At 52.2% G+C, this 14,448-nt stretch overlaps 1 protein-coding gene across 1 annotated transcript; it reads right to left on the bottom strand.

The window, feature by feature from the left end:
• Positions 1-2,259: 2,259 nt before the first annotated feature.
• Positions 2,260-12,905, bottom strand: Optc (opticin). The gene is given in 8 exon segments (XM_021229130.2): positions 2,260-2,547; positions 2,911-3,006; positions 7,371-7,573; positions 8,281-8,369; positions 8,371-8,437; positions 9,893-10,028; positions 11,161-11,440; positions 12,796-12,905. Coding segments are annotated over 8 exon segments (1,155 nt in total). The 3' UTR covers positions 2,260-2,373.
• Positions 12,906-14,448: the final 1,543 nt, after the last annotated feature.

Here is a 14,448-nt window from a genome sequence, read left to right as displayed (position 1 = left end):
GTGTGCTAGGACCTAAGTCTCTGAAAGAGAAGACAGAAGCCTTAGCCAGGCTATGAGGGTGCCTCCCAACATCTCTAAGACTCCTCCTTGCCATCCTAGAGTCAGTAGGAAAAGTCTTGGTCCAAATTTCAGTAAACATAAGAGATGGGCAATTGATTTATCTTCTTCAAGACTCAGTTTCTTCATCCGAAGAATGGGAATGTCTGCTCCTAGGACCGTGCTGAGCATCCCAAGCGCTTGATGAGGTGCTACCCAGGGGTGGAGGAAGGCAGATAAATGGTTCCCCATCCCCATGGGCCCCTATAAGCAGCTATCCCTTGGGGTCAGAGACCACCTGGGACCTTGAGTGGTTACCTTAACAATACACAGCTTGGTTGACCCCCCCCCACTCCATCATCAGTGTCAGCTTAAATGCTAGTCCTGCAAAGAGGTCTCCCAGACTCTGAGACGCATCCCTTCTTACCAGCTCCTGTCACATCCTGTAATTCCCTTTGCAGCATGTCTGAGCTGAACAGCACAGTTGACTGAGTGATGATTTACTTTCTGTACTAGATCTTAAGTTCCACCAGGAAAGAGACGTTTCTGTTGCACACCGACCCGTCTTATCACCAGGAACAGTGTCTCAGGCACGTGGCAGACAGGATTGTCATGAAAATCCTACCAAGCAAGCCAAGGCCTTGTCTGTCTCAGGCCCTTTCCATGTCTCAGGCAACGCCTGGGAGAGGCAATGCCCAGGGCCATCCATTACCACCCCCCTTATAAAAACCATGGTAGCAGGGCATGGTGATATATGCTTGTTATCCCAGCAGTGAGGAGGCTGATTAAGGAGGGTAACAAAAAACAAAAAACATAAAAAACAAAAACAAAAACAAAAAATGGCAACAGGGGAAGCTTGGTTCTTTCTCCCCTCTGTAGTCAACAAAGAAGTTAACCCAGTGACAGCAGCTCTTTCCCTTCTCTCCAAACTCCAGGCCCTGACCATGATCTAAATAAAGCCTGTAGGTAATTGCTCTATTTATTTATTTATCTTTGCACAAGGCTGCCCTCTGCTGGCTGCACATGCAGGAGCGACTAGAAAGGATGGAAATCGGTGGTCAGAAACCAGGAGGCTGACGCAGAGCCAGGGAAGAGGTGAGCCCCAGCCAGAGGGCTTGCAGGTGAGAAGCCAGGCCAGGTTTCCCTCCTCGGGGATGATCCTCTCCAAATGGAACAGGAGAACCTAGGAGAAGCAAGAAAGGAAGGGATGTACCATAGGGACTGTACTCACCACTCATTGGGTAGTGGGGGGGTAGTTTTAAATATAGCTCGATGTCCTCAGTGATGTGCTGGTAGGTCTTTAACAGCTAGATCTCAACACACACAGACAGACAAATTTAGACACACAGAAATACACAGACACACTCATGCAGAGATACATTCTCTCTCTCTCTCTCTCTCTCTCTCTCTCTCACACACACACACACACACACACACACACACACCATTTGCAACATCCATAGATTGTAAATCTCCCACTATGGCCCATTTCAAACTACCAACACAATGTCACCAAATGAGTTGGGAGGATCGTCCTGTGGTTCTCCATTATCCAGAATATATACCACGAAGCTACCATGGACACAAACAACTTCAAGACAGGGTAGAATCATGGGGAAGTGATGAATTTTGAGTGTTCATTCCAGTTGTTTCCAGTAGAATATATTTTAACCGTGAGGTTATATAATTTAATTTTTCATAATGGCTGTGTTTAACAACTGAACGGCGAAATTCTGGAAAACGCAATTATCAACCTCGCCAGCCAATCAATCAGTGAAGAAGAGGCTCCAGCACACCAAAGACTCTCGTCTCCCGCCCTCCTTCCAGCCCTGCTTCTGTCCCTCCTCTGCCTCCTCTGCCCCCTCTTTCTTCCATGGTTCTCCTGGAATTCTGTGTGGGAAGACAGGGATGGAGAGTGTGGAAAAGATCTCTGCTGTGGCTGTTCTCTGAGTCAGGAGCCATAAGGTATGAGGAGAGGAGAGGGAAATGCAAATTTGGTGGCTGAAGGAGCTCTCTCTCTCCCTCCCTCCCTCCCCCCCTCTCTCTCTCTGCCTCTCCTCCCTCCCTCCCTCCCTCCCTCCCTGTCTCCCTCCCTCCCTCCCTCCCTCCCTCTCTCTCCCTCCCTCCCTCCCTCCCCTCCCTCCCTCTCTCTCCCTCCCTCCTTCCCTCCCTCCCTCTCTGTCTCCCCCTCCACCCCATATGTGTGTCTGGTGTGAAATTTTTGCAGCTGTGGCTCTCAGCTGCCTGGCACTCAGACTACAGACCACTATTACATGAGGGAGCACTAGCTCAGTGAACCTCTGAGCATGGTACCTGGGAAGAGAGGGCTGTGGGCATCTAGGTGAAGCGGCCCACAGGAAGCCTCGGCAGGCAGAAATAGGCCTCTGGGAAAAGGCTCAGGTCGATGGGGTTCCCATCCAGGCGGATGTCTTCGAGCTGCCGCCGGTGCTCGTGTCTGTGTTCCCTGGTGTCACAGAAAGTGTCTCTTTCCATGGTGTGGATCATGAAGGAACAGCATACACTGAAGGCTCACAGCCTCCTGCATGGCTGGAGAAATGGAAGCAGGGAGAGCCGAGGCCACTCGGGGGATAAGAAGAGGACACTTGTGGAGAATGAAGAGAGGGGAGAAGAAATTAGAAAAGCTGGGAGGAGAAGCGGGGAGACCCTGAGGGGATGAGAGGAGGCAGGAGGCAGGTAAAGTGAGGACACAAAAGCAGGTGAAATATTGACGCGCAAGGGAAGGAAATGCTTTAAAGAGGAGTGGAGAACATCGTTTATACAGACCACGCTGGTCCTCACTGCCCGGAGTTCCCCGTCATCTGCCTTCTACCCCACTCACTATCTTTTGCCCTTGGTCTGATCAAGGCTCCTCACCTGCAGGTGCAGGGAACGCAGGCTCAGGGGCAGAGGCCCAGGGATCGAGTCCAGCAGGTTGTCTGCCAGGTAGAGAAACTGAAGCTTCTCCAGCGCCTGTGGGGACACAAGCGAGGGAGACTGGGGGGGTCCTGTCAGGCTCGGGTCCCAGGAGGACAGTGTCAGGTTGGTCCCACTCATGGGGTGGGCCTGTCTCTGTCTGTCTGTCTGTCTGTCTGTCTGTCTGTCTGTCTCTCTGTCTCTCTGTGTCTATCTATCTTCCCTCCCTCTCCAGAATCTTACCCTCTACCTAGAATTCTCTATATGGCCTAGGTTGGCCTCAATCTTTAGTCCTACTTCATCCTTCTGAGTCCTACATGCACTAACAAGCTCAGGTAAGGATGCCAGTTCTTTAAGGAGCTTGCAGATACTAACTCCATTTGATGCCCGAAGAAAGCTGCTGCATTGTGTGCTAGCAGCTGGGGGGCACAAAGGAGCTGTTGGTACTGGCTGGGAGGAGCAGACGAAGGCAGGAACAGGTAGACGGAAGTACCAGGGGGCATTTCAGCTCAGTCTCAACTGCCCTGCCACCAGTGAAGTCTCCCAAACGCTCCACTCAGTGGGGCTATGGAGAGCATGCTCAAGGATGCCGGAGTGGCAGAACAGAACCCAAGGCACGCAGGCGCACGGAGCATGTGAGTGTAACAGCACCATCAGAACCAGGGAGGGCTATGGGCTAGGAACCAGCCTGCAGGCTGCCCAGAGAACAGTGAGGAGTAAGCTCCCACTTAATGGAGCGTCCACTACCTACATTTGGTCAGCCCGTGATCCGGGCAAACCTTGTGTTCAATCCTGCAGCAGCTGTGTCAAGGGAGCATTGTCACCCTTGTTCTCTAAACGAGGAAACAAGAGCAGAGGTGACTCATTCAATGAGCTCAGGTCCTTTGGCTCCAAGGCCCCTGCCTTTTCTGGACCAAGCAAACAGCCCTGTGAAGGCAGAGAAGCACCTCCTAATATGGAAACAGTCAGGATGTTGCTGAGGGCTGGAACAGCCAGGGACCTCCTGGTGTAGACAATCCCAGTGCTTCCTGCACAGCTGAGAAAACCAGCATGCGCAGGGTTTGCATTCCATCAACCAGCGGCGTGGATACTGTCCTCTGTACCCTCTGTAGACCCACAGCAAACAGCAGACTGGGAGGGTGGGAGATGTTTGTGAAGAAGAGTAGCAACAGTGCAAACACCCAGCTCTTGGTGACCACGGTGATGCACCGTTGTTATCTCAAGACTCAGGAAGCCGAGGGAGGAGGATGAGTTTGAGGGCATCCTGGACTACATAACAAGACCGTTGTCTATGATTATATGTTTATATATAGCATAATGCTATGGAATAATCTTTTTGTACACTGTAAAGATGTGTCTTGCCAAGGTGCCTTCTGATGGGATTAATAGAGTGCTGACTGGCCAGCAGCTAGGCAAAAAGAGGTTAGGTGGGAAGGCCAAACTGGGAGGATGCTGGGAAGAAGAAGGGTGGGGTCTAAGAAATCTCCAGCCAGACAAAGAGGAAGCAGGATGTGTACACAATGAGGTAACAATCTATGAGGCACGTGGTAGAACTTAGATAACGAATACGGATTAATTTAAGTTGTAAGAGCTAGTTAGTAAATAATTAGCCTAAGCTATTGGTCAAGCATTTATAATTAATGATAGTCTCTGTGTAGTTATTTGGGAGATGAATGGCAGTCCCAATGAAAAACTCCATCTACAATAATATACAATAAGATATATGTATGTGGCTATATATATTGCCATTTTTACTTTATTTGATGCTTCTACATATGACTTTGCAAAAAGGAGTCTGCTACAATTGAGCATTGCTTAAGGACAGGGATGCATTCTGAGAAATGTGTCATTGTGAAATTGCTTACACAAACCAAGAGGGCTATGAAGTTACTAGGTGACTCAATCTTAGGGGGCCAGCACCAAGCCTATAGTTCAGTACTGATAGAAATGTTGCCATATGGTTTGAACTGTATTTGAGAGAGACAGAGACTGCACAAGAGCCACCAGCCTTGAAGGCCCTTTCTAGTATGGCGGCCAGCATGCTGGGAGGTGTCAGCCTTGTCACTCTCTCCTTGTCTTCAATGGAATGTATCCTGGGCTCTTGCCAGTCTGCTCCTTGGGCAGCCCCACAGGATCATATTTGTATCAAATGATTTAACTCTTTCTATCGAATCTGGCCAGTAACCCATCAAATTGTGTCTTGAGAATCAGACAATAGAGAGACAGCAACCAGTTACTTGGTGGTAGATTTCAAAACCATTAAACCATTATGATAATTTGTAGGAGTTGGAGTCAGGGTTAGCACCATAGACAAATTGGAGTTCTCAAGGGCAGAACAGTTGAGCAGGTCTGTGGTGAGCAGGTCTGGGATGAGCAGGTCTGTGGTGAGCAGGTCTGGGGTGAGCAGGTCTGGGATGAGCAGGTCTGGAGTGAGCAGGTCTGGGGTGAGCAGGTCTGGGTGGTCAGGTCTGGGGTGAGCAGGTCTGGGTGGTCAGGTCTGGGGTGAGCAGACCTGGTGTGAGCAGGTCTGGGGTGAGCAGGTCTGGGATGAGCAGGTCTGGAGTGAGCAGGTCTGGGGTGAGCAGACCTGGTGTGAGCAGGTCTGTGGTGAGCAGGTCTGGGTGGTCAGGTCTGGGTGAGCAAGTCTGGGGTGAGCAGGTCTGTGGTGAGCAGATCTGTGGTGAGCAGGTCTGGGGTGGTCAGGTCTGGTGTGAGCAGGTCTGGGGTGAGCAGGTGTGGGTGGTCAGGTCTGGTGTGAGCAGGTCTGGGGTGGTCAGGTCTGGTGTGAGCAGGTCTGGGGTGAGCAGGTGTGGGTGGTCAGGTCTGGTGTGAGCAGGTCTGGGGTGGTCAGGTCTGGTGTGAGCAGGTCTGTGGTGAGCAGGTCTGGGGTGGTCAGGTCTGTGGTGAGCAGGTCTGTGGTGAGCAGGGCTGTGGTGAGCAGGTCTGGGGTGAGCAGGTCTGGGGTGGTCAGGTCTGTGGTGAGCAGGTCTGTGGTGAGCAGGTCTGTGGTGAGCAGGTCTGGGGTGAGCAGGTCTGGGGTGAGCAGGTCTGTGGTGAGCAGGTCTGGTGTGAACAGGTCTGGGGTGAGCAGGTCTGGGGTGAGCAGGTCTGGGGTGGTCAGGTCTGGGGTGAGCAGGTCTGGGTGGTCAGGTCTGGTGTGAGCAGGTCTGGTGTGAGCAGGTCTGGTGTGAGCAGGTCTGTGGTGAGTAGGTCTGGGGTGGTCAGGTCTGGGATGAGCAGGTCTGGGTGGTCAGGTCTGGGGTGAGCAGGTCTGGTGTGAGCAGGTCTGGAGTGGTCAGGTCTGGTGTGAGCAGGTCTGTGGTGAGCAGGTCTGGGTGGTCAGGTCTGGGGTGAGCAGGTCTGGGGTGGTCAGGTCTGGGGTGAGCAGGTCTGGTGTGAACAGGTCTGGGGTGAGCAGGTCTGGGGTGGTCAGGTCTGGGGTGAGCAGGTCTGGGGTGAGCAGGTCTGGGGTGGGGTGAGCAGGTCTGGGGTGAGCAGGTCTGGTGTGAGCAGGTGTGGGGTGGTCAGGTCTGGGGTAAGCAGGTCTGGTGTGGTCAGGTCTGGTGTGAGCAGGTCTGGGGTGGTCAGGTCTGGGGTGAGCAGGTCTGGTGGTGGTCAGGTCTGTGGTGAGCAGGTCTGGGGTGGTCAGGTCTGGGGTGAGCAGGTCTGGGGTGGTCAGGGCTGTGGTGAGCAGGTCTGGGGTGAGCAGGTCTGGGGTGGTCAGGTCTGTGGTGAGCAGGTCTGGGGTGAGCAGGTCTGGGGTGAGCAGGTCTGTGGTGAGCAGGTCTGGGGTGAGCAGGTCTGGGGTGAGCAGGTGTGGGGTGGTCAGGTCTGGGGTGAGCAGGTCTGGGGTGAGCAGGTCTGGTGTGGTCAGGTCTGAGGTGAGCAGGTCTGGGGTGGTCAGGTCTGGGGTGAGCAGGGCTGGGGTGAGCAGGGCTGGGGTGAGCAGGGCTGGGGTGAGCAGGTCTGGAACAAAGAGAGTGAGTGGAGCAGATACGTAGAAAAAGGCCAGTACTACAGTGGTGTCCTCCCAGAGGCATGGGAGAGTTGCCAGTATTGGTTTCCTGTGTTCTGTCCTGACTAACAGGATCCTGAGGCCCGATAGCTGCGTGTTTTCTATTCCCACAGACTATAGAGGCTACCATGATAGTATGATGTAAAAATACCATTTTCTCAAGAAGAATGTTTAACAAGTCATAAATAGGAAAAGAAGAGAAAATGGGAATTGGTTTTTAGGCTCCAGACCAGGACTGAGCACGAAATGCTGTGAGGTTAGGGTAAATGGGTAGGGTAGGGATTGTGTAATGAGTGTTGTGTTGTGTGGCACGTGGGTAGGTGGGTGTTGTGTGGTGGGTGGGTGTTGGGTTGTGTGGTATATAGGTAGGGTGGGTATTGTGTGGTGGGCCGAGATCCTGACTCACCACAAAGGCCTCAGGCGGTATCCCCGAGCTCTGCAGCCGATTCAGGCGGATGTCCAGGAACTCAATGCCACTGGGCAGCACAGGCAGAGCTGCCAGCTGGTTCTCTGGGAGGATCAGATCCTGCAGCGCAGGCAGCAGGCGGAAGGCATCGTTGTGGATGGAGGAGATGGAGTTGCTGGAGAGGTCAATCCTCTTCAGGTTTGCTGAAGGGTGTTGGGAGAGAGCAAAGGGTGAAACTGGACCATGCATCTGCTGGCCCTGTGTGGCACATGCTTGCCTCCATGCCTTGTCCGCCCTTCTCCAGGGGCTCTAACTAGCTCACTACCTGCACCAGGTCCAAAGCACAGAAACGAGGCTAAACCAGCTCTCCTTCAAAAACTGGCATTCCTCAACAGCTTCCTCCAGAGCCTTGGTTATGTTACCCACCTTAGAAGAGCTCAGAACAAGAACTAACAATGTTCCAGAATGGCTGAATTCACCTCCCCCCACCCTCTGCACAACTTAACTTTACATGGCAGACAGCAAGGACGGGAAAGGTCACCAGCAACACAAGCTGGAGGCATGCCTAGCCATCCTGCCTCAAGCAGGGAATACGGCATGAAGTAGCAAAACAAAGAAACAGCAAGCAGCTCTTTGAGTAGATCAGGGCCACAGAGAGGAGGCTTAGGGGGGTCTAGCCCACAGCCTAACAGGTGCAGCTTCTGGAACACCCTGGGAATGTTGCCTTGATCATACCTTCCTTTCCCATACCCCAGACCCTTCATGAGAAGAACTGGCTGCGTCCACTCCTTTACACTCGTAAGGATATAGAAGGACTGGGGCGTCTGTCCCTTTGACAGCCTGTGAGCTCATGGCTGTGTGTGGCAGTCCTTTCTGCCTTGCCACGACCTTTCCTCAAAGCATAACTCACTCAGCCCTTTGAAGTCTCCGGCCTGGATGTGGCTGACGTGTTTGAAGCGAGCATACAGGTAGGTGGTCATCTGGGGAAGGGGAGGGATGCTCCAGGTCTGCATCATCACAGTACACGGAAGAGCCAAGGCACACACACGCCAGGCAGGTAGGCAGGCCTGGCCAGGTAGAAGACAGAACAGGGGGACACCTCTGTCAGCCTCCCTCCAGCCTCTGTGGCCAGTGGTCTTCTCTTCAGTGGATGCCTAAGCCTGGGCATCGGTGGCTTTTACACTGCCAGTGGGTTTTTTGCCCAGAACCACCCAGCACAATGCACCCAGACCATACTCATAGTTGCTCTCAGCCTGTCACTCAGCCCTGGCCTAAAAGAGGACTCACCTCACTACCACTCAGTGCAAGTCCCACTGATGCTTTGTAGGCTCTCCTGAGTTATTGTGGCTGCTTCTAGGAACCCTGTCTGTCTCTTTCCCAGAGGATCCTTCCTTAGTGCCAAAAGGTACAGTGTGGATGGGGGCAGGGAGCCGGGATTATATGAAATAGCCAACGGTTGCTGCTTCTGTCTTAGGAGGAGGAATTGGCCCCAGGAAGCACAGAAGAGTCAGGGTGGAAAGGACAGGGCCTGCCCACATCCATGTCCTCTTGGGAGGTTGTCAGCACCCTGATTTTGCAGCGGGAAACATCCCTCCTCCATTCTCTGCCCATTGCTCTCTCTGCACAGAGTGGTCAAGAAATTCAGACAGCTGAGCAATGTTCATGCCACTTGCTATCACAAGTCACAGAGATTAGTGAGAGGGAGGCTCGTATCCAAAAGGCACTGGAAGAAAGTTCACAGCCCGGAGATGAAGCAGCAGAATCGACAGCAGGGTCAGGGGGCAGAGACCCTATGCCCTTTTCCCAAGGCTGAGAAAGGCAGGGGCAGCTGAGACCCTTCATGGCCTTTTCAAGTCAAGATTGCAGCTGTGAGAGTTCATGAACTCCCCATGGGACATCTCAGCTGATCTCAGTACCCCAGGTCCCCGCTGGCAAACATCTGAGAAAACAGGATACCAAGTGCCAGCGAGTCCAGAGTAAGCTGCGTTCCTCCTGTGTTTCAGTCTCTGATCCCGTCAGAGTTACTGATGCTGTGCCCCCCACAGGAAGGCCCTGGGGGAGGGCTGCTAACAAAGGTGAATGTGAAACTGAAGTCAGTGTCACTGCTTCATTTACTGCCATGCCAAGTGACAGCCACACTTACTTATTCAGCTTCCCAGGCTCTTAATCATCTCTAATCTAATTACCACTCAAACTGCTCCCCAAGTGATGCTGCTAATTAAGGTAGGGTGGCCTTGATAGGGTGTAGGAGTTCTTGCTCGCCTTGCCTCCCACTCAATGTGTGCATAATATTCATGCAAAGGTATCAGAGGCAGCCAGCCACTCCCCTTGATGGTGGCGGTGCTTGGTTCCCCCACCCCCATGGCAACCTGCCCTTCCTTTTCTTCTGGCAGAAGCTAACCCAGACCCAGGACTCTCTGGCCTTAGCCCTCACCACACCCCACTTTAGAACTGCCTGGTGCTAGCTTGAGGTTGCTTGGTCTGTGGTTTATGTATACCGTGACCTGATTGCATTCACTTACCGCGACTGCTCTGGGAGGTCAGTAGGTCACTGCTGGTAGGCCCTGTCACTGTGAGGTTTGATGATGATGTCTTTGGAACCACGGTGCTCTGGGAGGGGCTAGTTCTTGTTGGGAGAGTCAGGCTGTCCACTTTAGCCTGGAGACACAGCATACAGCATACCATAGGTCGGTATATGCCTGAGAAGGACTTAACTGTGGCCTCTGGAAACCGCAGTGACCAAGTTCAAACATGGAATAAGAGGAGGGCGAGAGAGCAGAAAGAGAGGGCAAGAAAGGGACTTTGGAGAACGTGGCATCCAGCGTCTTCCACACGCAAATGAGGAAACTGAGTTCAGAGGAGGAGAGGGTGAGGGTCAGGTACCCAGAAGGTCCCAGCACAGAGCTGAAGTCAATCTCTGGGTCATCCAGGCTGGTACTCACTCCCTTCTTCTCTGCATTGTTCAAACCAGCACTAACCCTTTCTCTACCCCAACCCTGGTCACATCACAATGGGCAGAGGCTTCCGGGCTCATGTGCCACACTGTACAGGCCAATCCTTGCAGAGGACAGGGAAGAACTTCAGACTGGAATTAACAAGTTAGCATCCCCCCCACTTTTTAGGGAGATCATGAAGACACAGCTAACTCTCACCCCATGACATGGCTCATTGTATTTGACCACATGGGGAGGTATGTATGAGGTCCCCTTCTGTGAGGGGTCCTACCATGTGTGGCACATGGACTAAGACAACGGAGGTTAGTGTCCTCTTCTGTAGTAAGTGACAAGTTCCTAAGGAGGGATTAGAATTTGTACCTCATGCATTGGAAGATAGCACTGTTGGATAGAGTTTCCCTTGCAAGATGAGGGCATGAGCTTGATGCCCTGAACCGTGGTTTGTTTGTTTGTTGTTTGTTTGTTTTGCCAGGATCAGCAATTAATGCTCAAAATCTCAATGCTGGGGAGGCTTGCTGGCCAGTCAGCCTAGCTTACTTGACAAGCTCTGGGCCAGTGAGATATCCTGTCTTATACAAAACAAGATGGGCAGCTCCAGAGGAACAACATCTAAGTCTGTCCTTTGGGTTCCCCACACATGTGCACACATGCACACATGCATGTATACCTGCATACGTATTAATGAACACACACACACACACACACACACACACACACACACACACGAGTTGCATCATACAGAGAAAGAGTTGAGGGCTTGAGAGACTTGTATTACAGGGCAGGTGGAAAGGGAGTTGGCTTTAATCAAGGACTCCAAGTCAACTGTGTCCTTTCACCTCAGAGATCTGGTCCCCATTGTCGGCAGGTTCCTCATAGCTGCTCAGGTCAATGACTTCGCTGTAGTCCTCTAGGTTCAAGGCATAGTCTCCCATATGTAGAAATGCGTAAGTGTCTCCCTCCTCGGGGCTCTGCTCTTCTCTTTTCCTCTCCTCTGGGAGTGAAGCTGTCCCTGCCTCATGCAGCACTAGGGCCAGCAGACTCAGGAAAGCCAGGAGCCTCATGGGGTTCTGGTGGAGGAATAGGAGTGGAAATGACCGAATCCCACTAATGTCCATCCTGGGCGCAGGTGGTAGAAAGGGCCGGTATCTGAGCTCTCTAGTGTTTTGCAGGAATGGCCCACAAAGGCACCCAACCTCTGACCTCTCCACACTTGCTCACTCAGCATCTTATCTTACACTACAGCCCCTTAAAGGCCGGGCTGTGTCTGGAGGCATCCTGAGCTATCACTCACTGCAGCTCACAATGTGGTCATCAGTCACTCAGGCTCCCATGACAGCTTCCACAGGCCGGCTTACTCATCTCACCACAGACGTGCTTACAAAAGTCCCCTGTCCACTCCCCTGTGCACTGGACACACTCATGCATTTGTACAAATATTCTCTAGCTAATGACCACATATCCAGAACAAGTCTTCCTGAAAAAAAAAACTAGCTTCAGAGAAACTGCACTAGAGAGTCTTTTGTTTTCTTTGGCTTGGTACATGATAGGGCCTGATGTACCCTAAATTGGCCTCAAATTTCCTTAAACTTCTGATCCTCCTGTTCCAAGTGCTGGGATTACAGGTGTGCACCATCATGACTGGTGTATGAGATGCTGGGTACCAAGTTCAGAGCTTCGGGCATGTTAGGCAAGCTCGATACCAAGTGAGCCCTCTCCCTAACCCTATTTGTGATTAGTCTAAAATCACTCATTCAGACAGTCGCTTTAACATTCACAGGGTGTCTACTGAGTTGTAGTCTCTGGACTTGCCTCTGGAAGTGCAGAAATGAATAAGGCCCAGCCCATTTTAGGAGCAACCAGTTAACTTGGAGGCAAGCCTTATAACTTGACATACAGTATAAAAGAAGGATGTTGGCTCATAAAATAGACTTAGACAATGGAACATTTTAGAAACATTGTAGAAACCAGAGAGCCTGTGTGTGCTTGTGGGAGTGTTTTCCCATCAGGAAAGCTCGGGAGCTATCCATGTGCATATCTATGTACATATGTGTGTGCACATGGATAACTTCGTCTACATGATGTGCATATGAGCACAGACATCTGTGCACACGGGTGGAGGGCTGTGTGTGCTATGAGCGCTGAAGCGCTTGTACCTTTGTAGACAGTATGTGCCTGACCACACAGTTCTAAAGCCAGCCGCTCAGGTTTCTTCTTAAGTTCAGCTGGACTGAGGGGTAAGTTCCCGGTAGTAGTAAAAAATGGTATCTCTTTCTTCCCTGCCCCCACTCCAAACCAAAATGTCTTCTCTTTAAAACAATTTCCAAGTTTACTGACCACTCAGAAGCCTCTTCCAGCTTCTCTGATTAGTGTCTTGGACTCCCCGTTCTTTCTGCCTAGTCACTGCCCCAGCCCAGACTCTGTCCCTTTGTTGGCATGCCAATATGTGTGAGGCCTCCAACCCTGGACCTTACCTTTTAGGTGCTTTTGGATCTGTCTGCCCCTGCAGCTTCCAAGGAGATAAAGGCTCTGATGGAGAGGATGGCTGCCTGCCTGACTAGGGGACAGCTAGACAGACCCTCATCTATTGGCTAGGAGGAAATCAGGTAGTTGGCCCAGGGAGCCATGTGTCTAATTAGATTTTCCATTCTTTGAGATGTCCTGCTGTTTCCCTTCCTTTTTCCTCAGGGGGTCCCCAATCCGATTTCTTCACTTAATGAATAGGAATTCCTTGTACACACACACACACACACACACACACACACACACACACTATGGCCTTCTCTGGTCTTTGGGGGTTGGTCGGTCAGATTAGTTTTCCAGAAGGCTGAACTGGGGTATTCTGGAAGGATGGAGCCTGCTCCCCCAGTAATGACGACACTTGACTTCATAGTTGGAACCCAAAGGGAAAAGAATCTGGCTGGGGCACCCCAACCAGTCCTACCCCTAGAGCACTGGGGATCATATTAAGCAAGATCACCAAGGAAGGTTTTAGGGCTTTGGCGACGCAAAGGGAAACAGGGAGTGGAATAGAATTTGAAGACCAACGTCAAGTTCACAGATGGTGGTCACCAAGTCCAAGACAGGAAGTTCCCTAACTCCTGAAGGAAGGAAGGACAAGGACAGCCTCGGAGCTTTGGTTTACAACATGCCATTGTGCATGACCTCTGGCCTAGAACCTTCCCACCCTACTTCCAAGGGTCCCATCTTTCCTTGGGATATGCCCCCTGTATCCCCAGAGGAGGGCAGGGGCTGGAGAATGTCATCCTGATTCTGCTGCCCACGTTCTTCACTGACGCTCTCCACTCCCGCCTCTTCTCTGGACATACCTGAATCTCTGTTGGGAGGCCCCTGAAGATCATCTATCTACTCCTTACTGTAGAGGAGGGCCAAAGAGAGGAGGTGATTGGTCCAAGGTCACCCACAGCTAAGGCAACACCACCTTTTGAGTGTCTTCTGGGTTCACAAGGATTACCTTCTTTCAACCTCATCCCAGGAATCCTAAGAACATGGTGACTCTGTGCCCCCAGAACAGATGGCCACGGCAAAACCCATGCCCAGCTTGTGATGTCAGGTGAGTGGGCATACCTAATAGCCAGACCTCGAGGCGGTCTCAGCTGGTGTGGGAAGGGGCTTATGGCAACCCAAGAAGCCACCTGCCAGAACAAGGCTGTTTTGTTTGGGAGATCCCCCTTTTGGGGAGTGACAGCCTTCAGAAGCTCAGCTTGGTAGAGGGAGATAAGAGTCCTAAGCCAAGAGGATGCCCTCGAAGCAGATGGCACATTTGGCTGGCTCTGCTCCTCCATTCTTTTCTTCCAGAGACCCTCGGACCCTTCAGACAGCAGAGGGCATGCTCCCCTCCCACCTCCACGCCATTTGTCCCTGCAAGGAATGCAGATGAGACTGTTCATTCATTCCCCCTGCCACCTGCTCCCACCCTTCTCCCCCACCCTCCACATTCCCGCCGGCTCGTCCATCACCACCCCCCCATCGTCCCACCGCCTTCCCTGAGCATCCGCCCCCGCACTTTGAGGCGGGCAGGCGCAGCCAGCTCTGCACTGCGCACGCGTCGGCTCCCACGCTCTTTCCTCCCCTATTCCCCCCGCACTCCCCCCCCCCCGGCAAAT

Source organism: Mesocricetus auratus, unplaced genomic scaffold (genome assembly GCF_017639785.1).
Source record: "Mesocricetus auratus isolate SY011 unplaced genomic scaffold, BCM_Maur_2.0 Super-Scaffold_100676, whole genome shotgun sequence".
Taxonomy (NCBI): domain Eukaryota; kingdom Metazoa; phylum Chordata; class Mammalia; order Rodentia; family Cricetidae; genus Mesocricetus; species Mesocricetus auratus.
This window is presented reverse-complemented; position numbering and strand designations above follow the sequence as displayed.